Genomic DNA, 20,996 nt, shown 5'->3' with positions numbered 1-20,996 from the left:
GCTGGAGGAGAAATAATCCGATGGTCCCCCAAACATCAGAACCGGGCCGAATTTTCCCTGTTCCAAGGGAATCAGAACAACCGTCAGTATGTCAGTGAGGCTTCATTGCTCCAGTGCAATGTACAGATGCTATTTCATTTACCCACAGCAGAACCAATGGTCCTAATGTAGATCCCAAAGGATCTGAGGCAACATATCCCCCATGTGCATTGTGGTCCTCCGCCATTGGATGCACTGCGCTTGCAGGCCTCAGGAGATTTGTGTTGCCTCCATTTTGTCAAGGCCAGTACCTCTGATGGAAAATGGAGATATCCTGGCCTCTTGGTTTGAAGAGCAGCTGCTGGCTGGCCTGATCCTATGGGACATGCAGACGGCCGATGATGTCGTAGGTTACCCGATACTGCGTCCTAGGACACTTCATGGGTCACAGATGCATGCAGAAGGCGGCAACTTATACCAGACGCCTCCTGCTGTATTACCATATCTGACCATCACTGTTGCTTCCAATGATAATTACTCCAACCACATATGAATTAGGCCCCATATGTCAAATCATGCAATGCGGGTATACAGAAAGCTATTAGCCATACAGATAAACTGTATATTTATGTAATGATAAGAAATACAATAATCTCCAGAGTATATTATCCCCTTTGATCCATCCTGTATCCCCCCCATATTCTTACATGGGCCATCTTCTTGTGCATGTTGGAAGACGCCGCCATTATGTTTGCAGCCGTCTTCCCCATGTGATCAGGCCGAATGGTCCTCTACGCTCTCTGCGTAAAACAAGTGCGGCTTTTTGAGAAACAATTTACTAAGATGGGAGTTCTATTTTACATGAGATGTTGCTACGTGCAACCAATCAGCATCTACTTATTTATTTACCTTCTAGAATATAGTAGAATAGGTACTTGTGTATTATAGCGGCGCCCATCGCATTGCATACCATAAGGCATGCGATGGTATGCGATGCAAAGCAATATCGTCATACAATTTAAAAATTGTATGACATTGTATATGGCATACAATGCCATACAATGCGATGCGATTAAAAATTGTATAAGCACCCTAATGGGTGCTTACAATGTTAAATGCACCCCCACGCCACCCCCCCCCCCACTATAAACGTGAACCCGAAGCGTGGCGAGCGCAGCGAGCCCGTGAGGGGCGGCGGTACACGTCCTCCGACCTTTTTCATACCCCCACTATCCACGTCAGCGTGGAGTTGAGAACAGAAAGTGTGGCGAGCCACCGAGCCCGAAGTGTGGCGAGCGCAGCGAGCCCCGCGAGTACTGTAGAATATAGCATTGGTTTCCCATCTGAAATAGAACTCCCATCTTAGTAAATGTCCCCCATTTTGTGTGTTCTGCTGTCTTTTTTCTGGATTTTCTGTCAGCTAGGTGGCGCTGTTCCATACATATAGAATACTTTTGATTTGACCTCAACATAGCAATAAGAAAATGCTACCAAATAAGTAGGCCTGTAACATTTACGGAAGCATAAAAATAACGTAACAGCACACATTTTCCCCTTTAAATCGGCCATTGCCCAATTCCTTACACATACCATGTTGTCCAAACTTTTCTGCACCTCTTTCCTTCTTCCCTCAGCTTACTACATTGCCCGCATAACCTCTTGCCCGCACCCCCACCTCACCGTGTTCTGCTTTTGGTCTAAATATATCAAATATGTTGACACATCCCTTAGCCATCTGTGGGCCAATTACACCGAAATTATGTTTTCAAAGATCATTTCCAGAATTATGTCTGACACACAAGGAGCACATTGCAAAATCCACGGATAACATAAAAGCATTCTTTCCATGCACAAAATCTGCTCGACACTTGATATATAAGAAATAACAAAAAACATCCAGTCGGGTAAATCTTTTTATTGAATGTGTTTCCGTGTCGGAAAGGTGTTTACAAGGCGGGAGCCTGCTCCTTCGCCACAAATGGGAGGAATTGAGGGTGTGGTGTAGGTAGATACTCATTTCATTAATCAGACAGTCACAAAGTTTGTCAAAGTTTGAAATAAAATACTCGGGGCAACAGCGAGTGGGAATGGCAGTTTGGTAAGGCACCACAGAGGTGGATGTGCAGCACTGACATTCAGACTGTGAGGTAAATGTATGAAGCTTGGAGAAGTGGTATCTATCCCCCATAAAGAACGTTATGTACAAGGTGATAATGCACCAGCCAATCAGTTCCAATATGTAAATTGACAGTTAAGAGCTGATTGGCTGGAGCATTATTATCACCTCGCACTTTATTAAGCTCGGTGAAGTGATGAAGTGTCTGGTTTTTATCACTGGCCAATCAGCTCCTACCTGTCATTTTTCAAACCAAGCCTGTAATTTCACAGTTAGGAGCTGATTGGCCGGTGAGAAAAAAACAGACACTTTATCACTTCACTGAGCTTAATAAATCTGCCCCAATGTTCTTTATGGGGATAGATATCACTTTTCATACATTTACCCCTGGGTTTGTGGGGCCACTGTCTCACCTGTTCATGACAGAAGCTGCATTCACCAATTCAGTTTTGCTCTTCTGCATTGCTCAGTCTCGCGGACTAATGCAATAAATCCCATTGTTATTCAGTATCCTAGTCAGCAATAACATTGAACATGGAAATTGGCCAAAAATGGTGCTGTTAACTATGGCAGCCGATCAGATTATTTTTGTCATTTTTATTAGTTATCCTGACCATACACTAGACCAATTTTCAATTTGTTACTCTATGAATGCAAATGACAATCGGCAATTTGCTCACAAATCCTGGAAATTGGACAAAAACATTCAGTCAAATTTTTTTCAGTCGATTCCACTACAGGACCTTGTCTGATTGATAGTTTTTGTCCATTTCCAGATTTTTAGAGAAAATGACTGAAAAATCTCTTATCTGAAATATTAAAAAAAACGTGTTTTTTTTGAATATTTCGGATCAAACCCCCCTCCTGCCCCTTTTTTCATACTTACCAAATCCCTGATGTCCATGGCGGACTTAAGGATCTTCTTCAGCAGTCCCAGGAGTGCATTGCGCAGGCGCACTGGTGATATCACCGGCGCGCCTGCAAACTCACGCAATGCACCCCTGGCACCACTGAAGATCATGAAGGCCAGGGGACCATCGGGGGACCAGGTAAGTATGTACACAAAAAAAAATCAAAAAACCTTCCTTATCCGAAATGCTCGTGGTTAAGGGATACTCGACCTGTAGTTAGATGGAAGTTGTCCTAGTGTGTGGCCAGCATAACTGATAGGATGTATTTATGCATATTTTTGCCCAGTTGAGTCAACTGTGTTTAGGTGTGGCCAGATTCAGATGTGGTCACAACTTAATGGTGCCACAACTGAGCTTTTATCAGCAGACTGCGCATGTGCCAAAGTACCCTTGTGATTCCGCTCTCAGGGAGGAATCAGTCATTTAATGATTGACAGGGACTTGTCTTGGTAACCGTGATCTCTTTTGTATAAACATGGTATTGCAGCTCCTGCTGTTATTCTGCGCAGCCATGGAGGCACTCAGGGTGATGTCGCATCTGCGTTGCGGTCGCAATGGATTAAACAGTTGCGGTGGCTTTGGTGGGCTTCTCTGTTCACTTATGGGCAGATGCTAAACTTGCGTTGCCTCGCAGTTTTGTCACTAAAACAAGATGGCTGCTGCTTCGGCATTCCGACCGCATCTGAATAAGGCCCTAGTATGTTTGCTCGGCAGCTCACTAACTCAAGTGACACAATACCACGTTTTCCAATTGTGGACCAGATGTATCAAGCTTCAAAAAGTGATAAAACGGAGAGAAATAAACAGCCAGCCAATCAGCTCCTACCTGGCATGTTACAGGCTGGGTTTGAAAAATGACAGGTAGAAGCGGATTGGCTGATTGTTTATCACTCGCCACTTTATCCTTCTTTATCAAGCTTGATACATCTGTCCCTGTGTTCTTAATAATATTAGGTCATATATAGAAAATAGCAAGTGCCGAAGTATTGATTTGTTTAGCACACATCGCCCAAGGTTTAGAAAGGCCAAAGAAGAACACTGATTTGTCAAAACTGAGACATTTTAACATTACTAACATGCGCACAAAGCTTGGCAGACATTATTTTTTTTTTACAAATTCACATAACACTCAAAATATTGAAAACACCAACATTCACTTAAATACACTAAGGGAAGATATTGAATTGAATTTAAGAACCAGAATGATTTTTAGCGGAGCCAGCTCATTTATACATCATAATAGGGAGAGTGGTGGGATCTGTAGCCAGAAGAGGAACTGTAAAATAGCGATAGGCGAGCACCTGCCCATCATCCTTATTAATGACAAACTCTGCATTCCTCTGCCTAGCCTGTGAGCACTGAAAGAGACAGAGGCTTGATTCATAACATGGAGAAAAGAGCAAGGGTGTGTCAACCAATAGCATATTAGCTTACATTGGTCTAAGAACAGTGGACTGCTAAAAGCTGCTGTCTGATTTGTTGCTACAAGCATTGCTCTTTGTTCTTTAGCAATCTCCCTTGAGTACAAATATTCTGTAACCCATAGCAACCAGATATAGTGCAAGTTATTAATAACATGCAACTATGCACTGCAATCGTAGCACAGAAAAAAAGGTACACAATCCTATACCTACTAATCAGGCTTTTGCATTCATTTTTCAAAACACACTAGATAATGACAGGGGGCGAGCTGCAGCGAGCATTGCAAAAAGCTTATGATGCTTGCCACCAGCCTCTGTATACATTTACAAACGCTGTATGCATAAAGAACTCTGCAAAAGGACAGCTCTTTCGGTAAGAGCCATCCTTTGCAATGATAGGATTTCGAGTTTTTGACCTGAAGTCCTATCGCATGCTGGGAATGCCGTACGCGCCACCGGGGATGCTGGGAGGGATCCAGTTGGATCCTTCACAGCAGGGGAAGTGCAAAAGAAGCCCACAGGCCTCTATGGGCAATGGTGATTTTAAAATCGGAGGTTTGGCCACTTTTTTTACTTTGCTGCATCTCACCCATATTGTGGTGTTACAGAACTGTTTCCCTATGCGCCACTTTTCAAAACACACCCTCCGGCCCCGCTCAGGTATCGGCAGTTGATTTGGGGACACTGAGAATAAAAGAACACAAAGAAATCAGCTGTGCAGACCAGAGATCCTATATACACACTAACAGATAGAACACGTAAAACTCCACATGTATTACTACAAAACACATATTGTATTAGTCGCCCTTTCACTGCTGAATTTGTGCAGTGAGCAGGTTCTGTCCGACACATCACATAATAACACAATAAGAATATACCTGCTTGTATGTTACACTATTTTGCATATCGGAACAATCCATATTTACACCCTCAGAGTCCATAAATCAATAGATTTTCTTTTGAAGTTTAAAGTGACAACAGACGCTGTGTCGTGACGTTTGGCAGAGGCTGGGTTACTGTACAATGCTCTGCAGGTCTTCATAGCTAGATAAAATCCATATAAGTACAAAAAAGCATGATCTGCAAGCCTTGTAAGTGAGAAATTGGTTTTGATTGATCTTACGATCAAAATGGAAGATGACGAGTAAATGCCAGTTGTTTGGTCAGATTGTTTCTTCCCGATAAGAATTGTGCTTAGCAGCTGCCATGCTGGATATATTGTGTGTTTTCTGAAAACGACGCATGTGGCCCCTACACAATGAGACCCTATTAACATCTTGTGTCTTCCCAATGTATCAACAAGTTTTTAAAGCCTATCTTTAATCTTCTCTGACCAATCAAACAATCGTTGTCTGCTGGAAAAAAAACGCCAACTGTTGAGACTTGTATGTACGACAAGACCTTATGTAAGAGCATACTGTAGGTAACATGCATAATGGTGACTAGGCTGCAAGTGGGTCTTTGGACAGATAAACAAATCTCGCATGTCCAGGTTCAGTCATTCCTAGGAATTGGTCTACATTTATAAAATAAAATGAAAACCGTGCGACGTAAGAGTTCAAGACCGCAATGTGTTACATTAACTTGGCCATGCAAGGCTAAGGCTTGTAACCACGTGACACCAGGCCACAGTTTGGGAATGATCCTGGGCATCCTAAAATCTTTTTGTGTTGTCTTTAAGATGATCTAGGCCCCATCAATGGAGATATAGTTCCAGGGATCAGTGTATTATACTTTGGGGTTAGTTGACTGGTGGGTCATGGATGAGATCGCCTCACACCGTGAGCTTGCTTTAGACCGAATTATGGATTGTTAATGTAACTCTAGATCAAGTGAGTGACCCTCAACTAATGACTTTTGAGAAGTATCTTCCACATTAGTGGATCTCTGTTGGGCTGCCTCCTTAGCACCCCTGCTCTTGTGTAGGCCTCCAAACTCTGGAGATGCCAGGATGTCCATAGTCCCAAGCATTACATGTTGCATATATATACAGTATAAACCTTCTCATTCCTAGATAACCCTCATGGCTTCACACATTTTCCTTTTTTTTCTTTGCGTTGCAGTTTCCTTAGACGCCTGGTCCAAGCGTCTCTCCACTGGATGACCAGGCTGTTTTTGTCAGCTGTCAGTCCTGGCCTTTCCCCTTGTCCTTCACTGTTGCCCATGACCAGGTACCTGCGGCTCAGCAGGATCTTTGGGCATTTGCAGGAGAGATCTTTTATGTGTATCCACAGTACATTGTCTCCTCGTTTCACCCGATCTTCTCGGCATTTGTAGACTGAAAGGATGTTGATAGTAAACTTTGCCCAGGATCCTACCATCTCCATCTCCAAGACATTCACCTGGACCACTGCAGAAGATGAAAAAGATGGGGAATATCAGACAGGGAGAAAAAAGTATTTTTTTTTTACTTTATTTTACAAGCGGCAATCAATTAACGCTATCCTGCAAAACTGGGTTTTGACTTCATGGTACTTGCTAAGAATATGGTTTATCAACCAAAACCACTTTGTCACCAATGTGCTCTGTGTTTCACCCACCGCTTGGATGGTGCTCACACCATCATTAGTAATTGACCCAGGGACTATCTGATGCTCAGAGAGTCTTAATGCCCGGATCGACTACTGCAACTTCTCTGAAGGGAGATATTACAGCTGACCCCCCTTGAACCACCCAGAAAGGTTTAGGAGATCAACACCGCTTCACCAAGAATCCATCGGATTCCACAGAGGGGAATGAGATTGCATGCGCTATATAGCGATCGCATGCGCTATATATCTCCGACTCAGATCCGATGCGTACGGGACTGCGTATCGGATCGGGAATGTAGGTTAAACTCATGCGATTTGGGCACTTTTCATCCGATTCCTCGGCCCGATACATTGGAGTTGGATGAAAGGGACAAAATCACACTAGTAAATGGGCCTTTACAGATGCTCCAAGTCCAAGTACACCTCCCTCGGTAGTAGGGGAGAAGACACAGCGTCTCTCCCTACACAATAATGGAGCTGAGCCGGAAGAGGTGGCAGCCTGCGGCCAAGGGCAGGTTCAGCTAGTACCGCTCCCAGGCTGCTTCCCCGCCCACACACCTCTCCTTACGGCCCTGATTGTGCAGTCAAATTGTTACAATAAATAATAAAATGCTATAGTTTATATTCAGATACTATAAAATGACTTTTTACAACACCATGAGAAATACAGGAATCATATACCATACACCAGTAATATCTGAGTGCATAAAGAATGCTTCTTCCTGACATATGCTGAGACAGCAGTACAGTATATGGTCCCCAGGGTTCTCAAGGGGAGTTGTACCTTTTATTGCTACAGATGGAAATCTGTTCACATTTACAGGAGAGCGACACTCCAGTAAGGAATACATTCAGAATATCTCCATATTTCTTTCACTCACATAGATAACTGCCGTGGTCTACCACCCAATGAAGAATTTAATATCCCAGGCACATAATGTCTCTTGTTTGGGCTGAGAGCAATAACTGAGGACTGATGTTATGGTAAAAGACCACTACCCCCCACGTCCAAAAAGCTCTATTTATCAGCGGGGGGTCTTTGTCTTGCTGACAGGGACAGCTTGGAGAGGCCTGGTTCAGTCTCTCCATCTCACAGAGCCATAACGCCTCTTCTATTCTCCGTACGCCAAGAGTCCCTGCCATACATCAATGTGTTGCTTCCCCTCCATGCCCAGGATGAATGGTCACCGTGTCACAGTGATTATGGGCCATCAGTCTACGTCCAATGGCTGCGCAGCCAGGTGATTATTAGCATCTAATTAGCATACGGTTCCCTCCCATGGATATTTAATTTTCCTTTTTTTTTTTTTTGAAGGGGGGGGGGGTGCTGCTATATCCTTTTTAACATTTCTGGCAGACAGAGAAAGGGAAAGGACTGAAAAGAAATGGAGAGGGAGAGGGAGCATGTGAAATAGAAAGAAGTGGAATGTGACCATCCCATGAGTTAGAAGGCAAAGGAGTATTCTCTTTTCTCACCCTAATGAGGATACAGTCCTTTTAGAAGCTGGGGGGCATCTCTCCCCTTTCTGCGCCTCTCTTAACACTTGTGTCGCTGGACAGGACTTACAGTGTACTGTCCGTCAGTAGGCCAGTAATGGAAAGAATGCATACAGGAGAACATGGCTTATACTTTAGTATATGTGTATGTATATATAGATATATATAGATATATCTATATATCTATATATATCTATATATATATATATATAGATCTATATCTATATATATATATCTATATATATATATATATATTGGAACCGTCCCGGGTTTTTTTAGACGACCCTGCGGCCCATCTAGGGCAGGCAGTGTCCTGAAGTGGGGGGAGGGCATTTGGGAGTCCCCCCTGCCCGGCACTGCAGAGTAGGGAATAGATGCTGTGTCTATTCAGAGAGGTAGAGGGGTTGGGGGCGTGGCCAGCAGCTTAAACAGTGCTGGCCATGCCCCTGCAATGATGGAAAACATGTCATAGGCCACACCTTTTTCGGTGTACGAGCATCCCGATTTTACAGAAATAAATGTTGGGCGGTATGGTAATATATCACTGAATGAATTACTGAATTTAGAGAAAGCTACCATAAAATGGCGGAGACACTACCATCGCAACGCAAACATTAATTGCATTAAACCACAGGTTCTCAAACTCTGTCCTCAGGACACCACATAGTTTTCCAGTTCTCATCTCATAGAGCCAGATGTACTAAGCTTCAAAAAGTGATAAAGTGGAGAGTGATAAACAACCAGCCAATCAGCTCATGTCATACTACAGGATGGGTTGGAAAATTGTAGATAGGAGCTGGTCGGTTGGTGTTTTATCGCTCTCTACTTTATCACTTTTTGACGCTTAGTACATACCACCCAGCCAGAATCACAAGTGAAATAATTAGCACACTCTTAGTGTGTCAGGGTGTAATGGCTACACCTGTGCACCTGTTGAGTGACCTGCAAAACATGAACCGTTGGGGGTCCCGAGGACCAAGTTTGAGAACCACTGCGTTAAACCATCTAAAATCAATGTATATTATTATACAGCCATACAAACCTTCACACTTACTGGTCCGTCTCTGAACTTTATCTAACCCCAGCTCACTTAACGAATCCTTCCGGGACTTATAGAACTATAAAACAGGCGTGAATTCTGAGCATCACTTGTGGACCCGGGTGTACAATACCCCTCAGAGCCAGATGCTCCCATATTCCCTGTTTATCACGCTGACCCCTGTACCCATACTCTGTATGAACTCATTATCTAGTAATTCATCACTGACCATACATTCAAATTAACGTATGTACCTACTCATTCATTGACCTCACCCATGTTCTCTCATGGCTCCCTAAGCTGTATTAGACTCCCTGCAGATACACTGGGAATTAGTGATCGACCATGTGTAAATTCTAAAAGTATATTCTGTCTAGAATTATAAGTTTCAGATTGATTTAATTGGTTGTAGAAAACAGACTGGCACCCATGCCCCGTAGTGTCACCGTTCTGTTGTGTCGTGTTCCGATACCATAAAGTGCCTGGCTCAGCCCAGGCAACACTCTAAGTCAGAACTGGGCAACAGTGGCCCTCCAGCTGTTGATGAACTACACATCCCAGGATGCTTTGCATTAGTTTTGCTATGTGGCCATGCTGAAACTGATGCAAGGCATGCTGGAATGTGTAGTTCATCAACATCTGGAGGGCTGCTATAAGTGGTACCTGGGCCACTTAGAGACTCCTCTTCCCTCGCTAAACACTAGTTTGACCTGGTTATTTTAGTTCTCGGAAACCATTCTCAGCTGGTTCCTCCTCTGTGACAATATATAAATCACTCATAGTCGAGCTGCCCACATTTCATCTGACGAACATACTGTAGTTCCTCACCAAAATCTTTCCTGCAGTATTTCTTCAGGTTTATTTTGTAGTTTCCTTTTGGGGGCTTGCAGTACTGCTCACAATCTAAAAAAGACAATAGAAGAGCATTGGTAAAGTATCTTATTTATACACGGGACACATGGTTTCAAGAAATTAAAGTGTAGGTCGCCCTGATACCTGATAAACAGGAAAAACTGAGGTAAAATGGTATTAAAAGTTCTAGGAAGAATGAGTGGAGGTGCTTTCCACGTTGACCAATTACATTGTAGTTGACATTTTATAGAATGTACTGGTCAAGTAATAGCTACCATTTGATTGGTTTCTATAGACAACTAAACTTTTGATAAATCCCCCTCTTATACATGCCAGCTGAGGAGAAATGTGTTTGTACATTCTGGACCTTATTCTAGTTCACTCTTAGAGGCAAATTCATTCTCAAATGGACAAAACCATGTGCACTGCGGGTGGGGCAGATGTAACTTGTGCAGAGAGAATTAGATTTGGGTGGGGTTTTACTACAAAGTGAGATCTATACTGCAGTGTAAAAATAAAGCAGTCAGTATTTACCCTGCACAGAAACAAAATAACTCACCCAAATCTAATTCTATCTGCACCTGTTACATCTGCCCCCCTGCAGTGCACATGGATTTGTCCATCTGAGAAGGAATTTGCCTATAAGAGTAAACTAGAATAAGGCCCTCTGTTTCACACGTGATTGTTTTGTGGTAATATCAAAAAGCATTTGTTATCTTGTGCTAAAGCCCAAGGAATGGATGGGGTTAATAATATGTCTGCTTGTAGTTCTGGTATATGGGCCCTATGTTTTACTACGAAGAGGGAAACGGAAGGCCTCAACGTAACAAGCTTTGGGTGTAAGCCAGGGTGAAAAGGCCACCTGTTTAGGGTGGAGGGTGCAAAGTGTGCCAGGGAGCTGTGCCAGGGTGACATTAAAAATCCTGTCACATGCCAGGCAAGTGCTGGGCACAGTCAGGTACAGCCTCAGGGCCTTTCCGTGCGAGGAGCTGTGACTGGAACAATCACCTGGTATAATGCTGATTAAGAAGTGCCCTGCCTATGGGTCTGCCATGTTAACTCTGTCTTAGCCCACCAGCACTGTACGACATTGTATATAGAATCACTCTGGAAATCCTATATCTGGGTGCCTTGTAACACAGCGGTAAATGTATGAAGCTTGGAAAAGTGGTATCTATCCCATAAAGGACATTGGGGCAGATGTATGAACCAGCGGTAAGTGCGGAAATGCACTTAACGCTGGTTGACTGGGGGGGATTACATTTTCCCCAATGTATTACTAACGCACCTAATGTGCGCTGGTGACAGCCCGCCCAGTTCTGCTCAGCGGGGCTGTCCCCTGCAATCCCCCCCCCAGTGATTAGCGGTTGGGGCGATGTATTAACAGCCACCCAGGCGTTAAATCACCCCAGCCACTTCGCCAGCCCAGGGCTAGCGTTGTCCTATCCCCCACTGTGGGGACAACGCTAGCCCTGCTTCTGGCTCAGGCTGCGCTAAAGATCTCACGGTTTTAGCGAGATCTCGCACATGCCCATTAGAGCCGGCCGGGGGAGAGAGAGAGACTGCGCATGTGCGGGGCGCCGATAAGGAGAGCCGTAAACATTGAACATAACGGCTCTCCTTATCAGCTGGGGTGGGGATCATACATATGCCCATAACGCGTGCCCGCTTCTCCATGTTATGCTGGAGAAGCGGGACCCATTATTTAATAAACATTATGGGCAGATTCATACATCTGCCCCAATATGTGCAAGGTGATAATGCACCAGCCAATCAGCTTCTAACTGTCAATTTACATATTGGAGCTCATTGACTGGAGCTCGAATATGTACAGACCTGACAATACGTCATTACCTAGTTCTGGCCGCAGTCAATAAAGGACAAGTCGTAGCGACATGATATCTGTATACGTCAAACTTGCCTACTCTTCTGGAATGGCCAGGAGGCTTCCTAATCTTGGGTGGTGCTTTCAGCCATCCGGAAGATCATTGAAGTCTCCCACAGCTACCCACTACCCTCATGAGTAAAGTGGGTGTTGTGAGCGGTCCATGATGTCACTCATGCTGAACTGCGCACTGTCTAGCGGGTGGTCCTAAGAATGCCATTGTGCCCAGTGTATGAATCACGCCATAAGGGTGACACTGCCCCGTTGTCATTGGTAACGGTATATACAGTATATGTTGTGACTGTGCCTTTATTATGATCATGTAACCTTGAACAATTCACAACCACTTACAGTATGTCATTTTGATAATGGAAGGTATTTGACTAACAGCTTCTCTGTGAACACACAATATGATATATCTGTCACAGTGCAGGCATTCGCCCCAGTGGGATTTCAATGCTCAAATTATCAGTTGAAAGCTATGATGTCTAATACAGTCTGCACTATCTAGGAGTCTGTGCTATTGCACTGTGGATGCCAATGAACAGTTAAGCTTCCCAGGGGTCCGATAAGATTAGTTTAGCTGGATTCAGTACTGGTCCCATGCAGGACAGGTCCCCGGAGCCTAGCATTAAGGCTTCCATTCACATAAAGACGAAATCAGCTTAGAAACCTCAAGCCCAATCATATAGCTAACCTCCTTCTTACCTTGTAATCCAGTTACCAAATACCGGTCATGTTTACCAATGCGGCTGTAATACACACCACACAGCGTGATTGTGTCTGTGAATGTGTCTGCCTCTGTGTGTTCCTCTATATCCCTGCACATTACAACATATCTCCCTGTATAACTTACTGTCTCACTGGAGAGTGATATAGTCATTGCAGGTCACTTACGTACTGGTTCAAGCATACAGGGTATATTTAGCGCTCCATGGCTGCAGTAGCATGCAGGAAAGTTTTATTTTTTATTTTTTTCAGTGGTGTATTTAGACACATAAGGGTGCTCTGTCTGTCAGAGCAGAGCTACAGTAGGGGAAATGGAGAGAAGCACTACTAATGCCATCTGAATATGGTGTTATTATCACAGGGCTCCCTCCACTATTTGTTTACAATTCCATATTAGTAATTCTGGGCAGATCCCATTTCCCATCTAAAGTTCAACTACTAAAACAAAGAGACTTGAATAAAAATATTGTAAATTCTCCTTCATGTTCCCTTTCCTACATTTCTGTAATACTAAAATGATCCTATTATACTAGTAAAAATAATGTTGATAAATATGCCCCAAAGTGTTTGGTTAGTCTATTAGTCACTATAGTAAGTCACAGAATAACTTCTGATGCGCACGGGCCGCTCACTGAACCCAAAGGGAGGGGGGGGGGCATCAAATACATCCAATTTGGGTCAATTTCTTGTCCCGATCGGGTGAAATAGGCCCAAATTGGACTAGTGCATGGGCACCTTAAGTTTTATAGGGCTACAGGGTTATTGGAAGTAGGGCCAAAACAATGCGATTTGTCATCTTTAATACCCAGACTGTCCACGTCCCTTCACAGAAATGAAATAGAGGACCATTCAGCTGCTCTCATTTCATAGAATGTGCTAGAAAAATGAAAGCTAAAAGCTGATTGGTTGCTTTGGGCAAAGTCTCTCTTTATCGCTCTCCAAGGCTTGATACATTTCCCCTTTAGTGCTTATTGCAACGGAAGAGCGCCCTATGCCAGGCTGTGTTAGGAAAAAGCCACCGCTGTGACATTATATTGTGGTAGAAGGCTTGTAGTGGCACACGGGGAGGCTAAGCCAAATCTGTTACCTGTACACTTATTCTCATTTACTTTGTGCCTGGTCAGAAAACTGCAAAAGGTTGACAACCTCTCCAGTGTCCAAGGGGTTAATGGTATCATTATTTCCGCTGGGAGATTCAGTTACACAAAATGAGGGGAGAAATTTGCAAAAAAATGTCAGAGCAAACAGAGCTGAACAGGCCTCCACCCTGACTGCAGGATGAGGAGAGTGAACAGCTCCCCCTCCGGGGGAGACCCGAGTCCTGGCTTACTATTAGTAAAATGTATTTATATAGTGCCAGCATACGCCATGGCAGGGCAATAACACAAGGATGGGTATAGACCAGGGCTGGGCGACACCGGCCCTCCAGATGTTAATGAACTACACATCCCAGGATGCTTTGCATTAGTTGTGCTATGTGGCCATGCTGAAACTGATGCAAGGCATGCTGGGATGTGTAGTTCATCGACATCTGGAGGGCCGGTGTTGCCCAGCCCTGGTGTAGACAGTCACAAGCTTATGGGCCTGCACACAGGGCAATTTCTGGGCATTTTCTAAGCGATCTCGCTAGATCACTTAGAAATTGCCCCTGCATCGATCTGTGTGTAGGGGCCATAGCGATAGTGATGCGCGGCGATAAATCTAGTTAGAACTCTGGTCAGGGACAATGTTATCGCCGGAGAACACTGGCCCTGACAGATCACTCAGCATACAGCGCTGACACATCGCTGTGTAGTGCTGTGTGCTAAGCGATCTTGCTGAGCAATTCTGAGTGATCTAAATTGCTCAGATCTCTCAGCAAAAAAGGCCCCATTAGAGTCTGTACCTCAATGCACTGCCCTATTGCTATGTCAGCTGTAAGTATTTTACTATATGTATTAGATTACTGATTAGTATCGCTTGCTGACTTTATATTTGTAGATGGTTTTTGTAGGTATGGATAATGTCAACATTGACCATACCAACCGTGACCATGTTGACATTATGGGGTCTAGATGGATGTGTGGGTTTCCAAAAATATGTATACTGGTAGGTTAATTGGCTTCCAAAAACTGTAACCCTAGAATGAATGTGTGTGTGTGTATATAGGGAATATAGATTGTAAGCTCCACTGGGGTAGGGACTAATGTGACTTTTCAAATATTCTCTGTACAGCGCTGCGGAATATGTGGGCGCTATATAAGAAACTGTTAATGAATAAATAAAATAATAAAACTACTCTTTGGTTTGGATTCTTTTTTTAAGGGTTGGTTAAAAATTGATCATTTATGATAAAAAAAAACAACTATAATCAATTTTTGTAATCCAAACCTCAAAAATCAGATTTTAAATCCAAAATAGGAACCACATGAAGATCTGAACCGGGGTTTGGTTCAGTTCGGATCTCTCGAATCGTGTTTTGGTTTGGTTCAGAGCTACAAAATTCGGATGGATTTGGTTTTCTGTAGAACCGAACTTTACATCTCTTATTTTGTACATATACTGCTTTTATATTCGTTATCGGGATTTGGGGTGAGGGTAGCTTTGGTTATGGGTAGCATATTGGTCAAAGCCACCTCTGAATGCAGACAGTACATGTATAATGGAAAAACTATATGGACCAATGAGCTACATCCTGTCATCAAAGCCCAAGTTTCTATAAGAGCTCTTTCTATTTGCACAGAAACTATGATTATGGGTATATGTAAATGGGGGTAATTAAGTATATTGGTGATTAAGCCTGCATATTTAGGGACTGATTCACACCAGATTGCTGTTGTGCGAATTTGCAGAGGCCTGTGATCAGATGGCCGCCGCCCCACCGGAGTCAAATCTTGTCCCTTGCAAGTCAGCAAATGCTGCTAATAGATCGCTGAGCTGCAAATCAATTAGCAACTCACTCCCCACTATCTTATGATTACCCCAGTCTGTGCAAGTGCGCGTAACCCTGGCACTTCCTCAACACCTGGGCATTCCTGCATTTATACACTCCCAGAAAAGGTCAGTTACCACCCACAAACTTCCTGTCAATCAAACTGAGTGCGGACCGCACAAAAAGTATTTGCTGTTTTGTGTCGTTGTTTAGCGTCGTACAGGTGCTCTGCGACCCAGATGCATGCACCGTCATTCGATAAACAATCGGCTTGCAAATTCGCACAAGAGCAATCAGGTCTGAATAACCCCATTCAAGTACCAAGAATTAGAAATGTGAAACCAGTCTTTACAGTACATCTGCAGGCATCGTGCTACTTCACTTAAACCGCACCCTATTACATATACACCTACGGTACATAGGTCTTTTATATGTAATAGTGCCGGTGTCCATGCAAGTTGTGCACATGTTAAACACCTTTGTATGTAAAACATTTCCTTTGGTGCATACATATGCCAAGAACCTATTTGTGCAAATATTTCACTGCTGGCTAGACAAACAATGACTGCCTGGTGGCAGGCCTGGCAGTGGTGGGGTTAATATATCCCGACCACAAGAATTTTCTGTGTAAGAGTTCTGACCAGCCACCACCTCCCCTCCCCGAACCTCAGACGGATCATCAGAGAGCGGCGGGTACACGGTACTCCAGCATCCAACCACACGTGGGCAGCGACTATTCCACAGAACCCCAAATGCTCTCTTAACCCTTCAGCACCCATTGGCCAGCTCTGGCCACACAGGAGTCAGTTAATCGGCATTAAGATTGCCACCAGTTATGTGAGAACAGGAGAATAGAAGCACATACTACTAGTACTGTCACTATATTTACATGGCATTCATTTACTATAACTGGCATCTTGATGATCGGTCAACAGTGTTCTAGGTCAACACCATATGTTGGATATGTACAAAGTTGGCATAGATAAAAGGTTGACGCAAGCCAACTGTCAAAATTGCTATGGTTGACATATGAAAAGGTCCATAGTCGCGATCCACATGGACTTGGATTGGGAACGCGTGCTAAGCACAGCGGTAGTAGAGCAAAACACCAGGCCATGCGAGGCAATGTAGTACACTAATTGGGTGCAACGTGCTCACAATTGACACAATTTTTTTTTTTTTTAAACCGAATGAAAATCCTGCAAACTTCTCATGTGTCAACCTTTCCGAGTCCTCATTTGGCTTGTGCCCACCTTTAACCAATATCTACCTACATTCTGTCGACTCTATGACTATCGGACCTGGGAAACCATCACATTCAATAATTATCATTCATTGGGCCAAACTTCACAAAAGCTTCAGAATTTCAGAAATATATTAATTTCTCTTTGTGGATTGGTCATTATAAAAACAGTAAGAGGGCAGGGGCGGGGATTTCTGCTGGGGTTTTGGGGGGAGGCGGAAGATGTATAATTCTGTAGCGATCACATATATTGTGATATTGTATGTACATTGTATAAACTTCTTTCAAAAATTGAAAGGAACATGTCTATAAAAAGATTATACTGGATCCATCCACACGAGTGTAGGGATTAGTTTTACACGAGGTTAAAGTTTAGGTTTTTTCCATCATACAACTTATTGTGAATTTGGCCGATTAGGTTTTATTTCTGCCGTACGTTCTACTCCATTACCCCAGGGCTTCTGGCCGTCAGCATTGCTCAGCGGTAATGGACCAGTACATCACTGTAGGAAGCTATTCAACTATATTTACTTGACAGATGACAATGGACAATGCAGCTCTTAGGCATTATGGGGGTTATTCTGATTCACTCGGAAAGGCACAATCACTCTCTAATGGACAAAACCATATGCACTGCAGGTGGGGCAGATGTAACATGTGCAGAGAGAGTTAGATTTGGGTGGGGGTGTACTTCAAACTGAAATCTATATTGCAGTGTGAAAATAAAGCAGCCAGTATTTACAGAAACAACAAAACACCCAAATCTAACTCTCTCTGCAAATGTTACCTCAGCCCCACCTGCAGTGCACATGGTTTTGTCTGATTGTGCCTTTCCGATTGATTCAGAATAACCCCCTGTGTCTCTGGGATGTCTATTGTTTTCCTCCTTCATCTACTTTGTCACCACCCTCTGCGGTTTAAGTGTCCTCTTCTTCCTTTTTCACTTTGGGACATTGGCCAAGACCAGTTAACCCATTGCTCCAAATGCTCCCACCCCCTGCGGCCTGGCATATTCTCTGGACATGATCCTGGAAAACTTGTTTCTGAACAGCTTGTCTCGGAAAGCAGGGAAGAATTCCCAGTGTTTTGATGCACGCTTTAAATGTCTGGCATCCACCATCTTCCTCCTGACATGATGAACTGGCAACAGCGCTAATTTCATTTACTCTGGTGTTGTTATCTAGAACGGGGCACCACCCCTTCCTGCGGCAGATGGTATAACTTACCAGCTGGCTCCTCTGTGCTGGTGAGGGCTGGGGTAGGCACCACTGCTGGGATTTCTGGGGGGGAGGGGGAGAAAAAAAATGGAGAGATAAGGTATAATTTTGTAGTGATTGCATAAATCATGAGTTGGGGGGGGGGGAGATAATGGCAATAAATGTAAATGATAATAGATGGGGTAACACAAGACAACAGAACTATTACATAATGCCAGAAGCTAATTGGTTGGCACTTCAAAGCATAGACCAGGGGTAGCAAACTCCAGTCCTCGAGAGCTACCAACAGTTAATTTTCCAGCTCACCTCGCAGGTACACAGGTGCACTCATTACTGACTGACACATTTTAAAAGATCCACAGGTGGAGATAAATACTTCACTTGTGATTCTGTCAGGAGACCTGCAAAACTTTAACTGTTGGTAGCTCTCGAGGACTGGAGTTGGCTACCCCCGACATAGACTATCTATAGTGCTCATTATTAATAGACTACCCTGTGTATAAACACCAATGTGCATATACAGCTCCATGAGACTCCCGCACTTGCTCCGATGTTCCCCCCTTCCCTCTACCTCCATGAGACTCCCGCACTTGCTCCGATGTTCCCCCCTTCCCTCTAGCTCCATGAGACTCCTGCACTTGCTCCGATGTTCCCCCCTTCCCTCTACCTCCATGAGACTCCCGCACTTGCTCCGATGTTCCCCCCTTCCCTCTAGCTCCATGAGACTCCTGCACTTGCTCCGATGTTCCCCCTCTTCCCTCTAGCTCCATGAGACTCCTGCACTTGCTCCGATGTCCCCCCCTTCCCTCTACCTCCATGAGACTCCCGCACTTGCTCCGATGTTCCCCCCTTCCCTCTACCTCCATGAGACTCCTGCACTTGCTCCGATGTTCCCCCCTTCCCTCTAGAAATTCTGCATTTGTCCCTGACAGAGAAGACTATATTGAGATCTAAGGTCATGCGTGAATATCGGTTTCTATAGGACTACACACAGTTGTAAGTTGGGTCACTTACAATGGAGGGGTGTTGATTTTGTATTGGCTCTCGCACAGGAAAGCCAGATGTACATGAGACATTGAATGAATACAGCTAGAGTAATCATGAAAGGTAACATATGGTACTTACTGATGCAAGGAGCGATAGGTGAGCGGCTCTGCTGATATCCCTTGGCACATCGGTTGCACGTTAGACCCGTCACGCCATCTTTGCAAGGGCATTGTCCTGTAGTCTGGTTGCAGGTCTTACCTGCTGCCCCCACTGGGTGGCAGTCACAAGCTGAAAGAGAAACACCAATTAGACCTCTGACCTTTAATGCAGCAACAGGTCTGACAGCCCCCACAACATGTTCCCCATTCAGGCATCCAATTATTCCATTTTTTTTTTTTATTGCAAAACATTGACTCTCTAACTTCTATTCCGCAACATCTGACAAAGTAGAAATGATGATTCATGTCCCTACTCTTAAGGCCCCCATCCACTACTGCGACTTTTTCAAGGGGAGAAGTCGCAGCCGATTCCCCTTGAGGCGCCTGGGAAAGTCCAGGGCACCAAGATTGCATGCGATATATCAAATGCGATCCCATTCCACGTTGCAGGATCCGATAGATCCTTGGTGCAGAAGTGATGATCTCCGGTTCCGATCCGATGCATCCGCTCATCGGATCAAAATCGGAGGCTAAACACACGCTAATTGGGGTCTTTTCATCAGATGCCTCGGAATCGGATGAAAAGGGCCCAGATCACACTAATGGAAGGAGGCCTTTAGATGCAGTCATTCAGGAGCTGACACAGATTTGAAAAGAAGTCAGCAGTAATTATCCCAATATTGGTGTAAATTTACGAAGATGAGAGTTCTATTGAAGATGGGATGTCCATAGCAACCAGTCAGATTCTACTTTAATTAGCAGTGGAAATGCCTCTGAGATCCTTGCGACAGCATCACCCAGATCATGTGCACTGCCAAAACTCGCAGTATATGTCCTCATAACAGACTTTCATTGAATTTCGCATTGGCTTCTTAGTCTGCATAATACCGGCTACCTTCCACCGTTTCTGGGTTTCCCAGTAAGTGAAACATCTGTATTAGGCCATCAGAACAGTGTGCTTGGTGCAATGTGGTATCCCAGCTGTAAGCTAGTATTAGAGAACGTGGAAAGTGTGTGGGTGATTTCCGGAAACTGGGATGGGGAAGTAATCCTCTACTGAAGTGCAAATCTCTCTCTATCGGGCCCATGATGGAAGGAGCAGGGTACACTACAAACCCTCTTTTTATAACTGCGGGGTTACGGCTAGGCCGCAGAGGGCTGATTCTTGAGTGTAAGTGGAGGGGCCTTCACCATAGTTGGGTCAGCGGACAGGAACAGTGGTTTCCCAGACATTCTAGACATGAATTCTCCATAGTTGGAGACCAAGGAAAAGGAGGAAACTGCAATCCATTCACTAGAACGACATATGGAGTTTTTTTTTTAAACCTGTTTCTACTTAAAATCAAGGAACAACCTTGGATAACATTCAAAAAGAAAATGTGGGCATAGGGCGTAACTCCACTATAAAATTGCTGCAAATATGTATGTAAAAAAATGTGCATACATATACACAATCGTAACAATATATAGTATGTACAGATATTATTTGATCAAAGCTACAAAGTTCAAACTGTGTTTCT

The 20,996-nt window shown here is 44.0% G+C and overlaps 1 protein-coding gene and 1 long non-coding RNA gene across 3 annotated transcripts in view; one reads left to right on the top strand and one right to left on the bottom strand.

Annotated features, from left to right (window-relative positions):
* LOC146020145 (uncharacterized) overlaps positions 1–8,315 on the top strand; it is a 55,668-nt gene extending 47,353 nt beyond the window's left edge. The window contains exon 3 of the long non-coding RNA XR_014450729.1: positions 6,491–8,315. This is a non-coding gene — a long non-coding RNA (uncharacterized LOC146020145). The remainder of the gene's footprint in view (positions 1–6,490) is intronic.
* The window catches only part of NTN3 (netrin 3), a 73,408-nt gene continuing 54,298 nt past the window's right edge, over positions 1,887–20,996 (bottom strand). For both annotated transcript variants that reach the window (XM_083153018.1, XM_083153017.1), the window contains exons 4-7: positions 19,457–19,606; positions 18,341–18,394; positions 10,323–10,397; positions 1,887–6,777 (exon numbers count right to left, since the gene is read on the bottom strand). In XM_083153018.1, coding sequence (XP_083009144.1) covers positions 6,449–6,777; positions 10,323–10,397; positions 18,341–18,394; positions 19,457–19,606 — 608 coding nt within the window. In that variant the 3' untranslated portion in view covers positions 1,887–6,448. The remainder of the gene's footprint in view (positions 6,778–10,322; positions 10,398–18,340; positions 18,395–19,456; positions 19,607–20,996) is intronic.

This window comes from Crinia signifera, chromosome 7, assembly GCF_055691185.1.
Source record: "Crinia signifera chromosome 7, ASM5569118v1, whole genome shotgun sequence".
Taxonomy (NCBI): Eukaryota; Metazoa; Chordata; class Amphibia; order Anura; family Myobatrachidae; genus Crinia; species Crinia signifera.
Note: the sequence above shows the minus strand (reverse complement) of the source record. Positions and strands in the feature narration are given on the sequence as shown.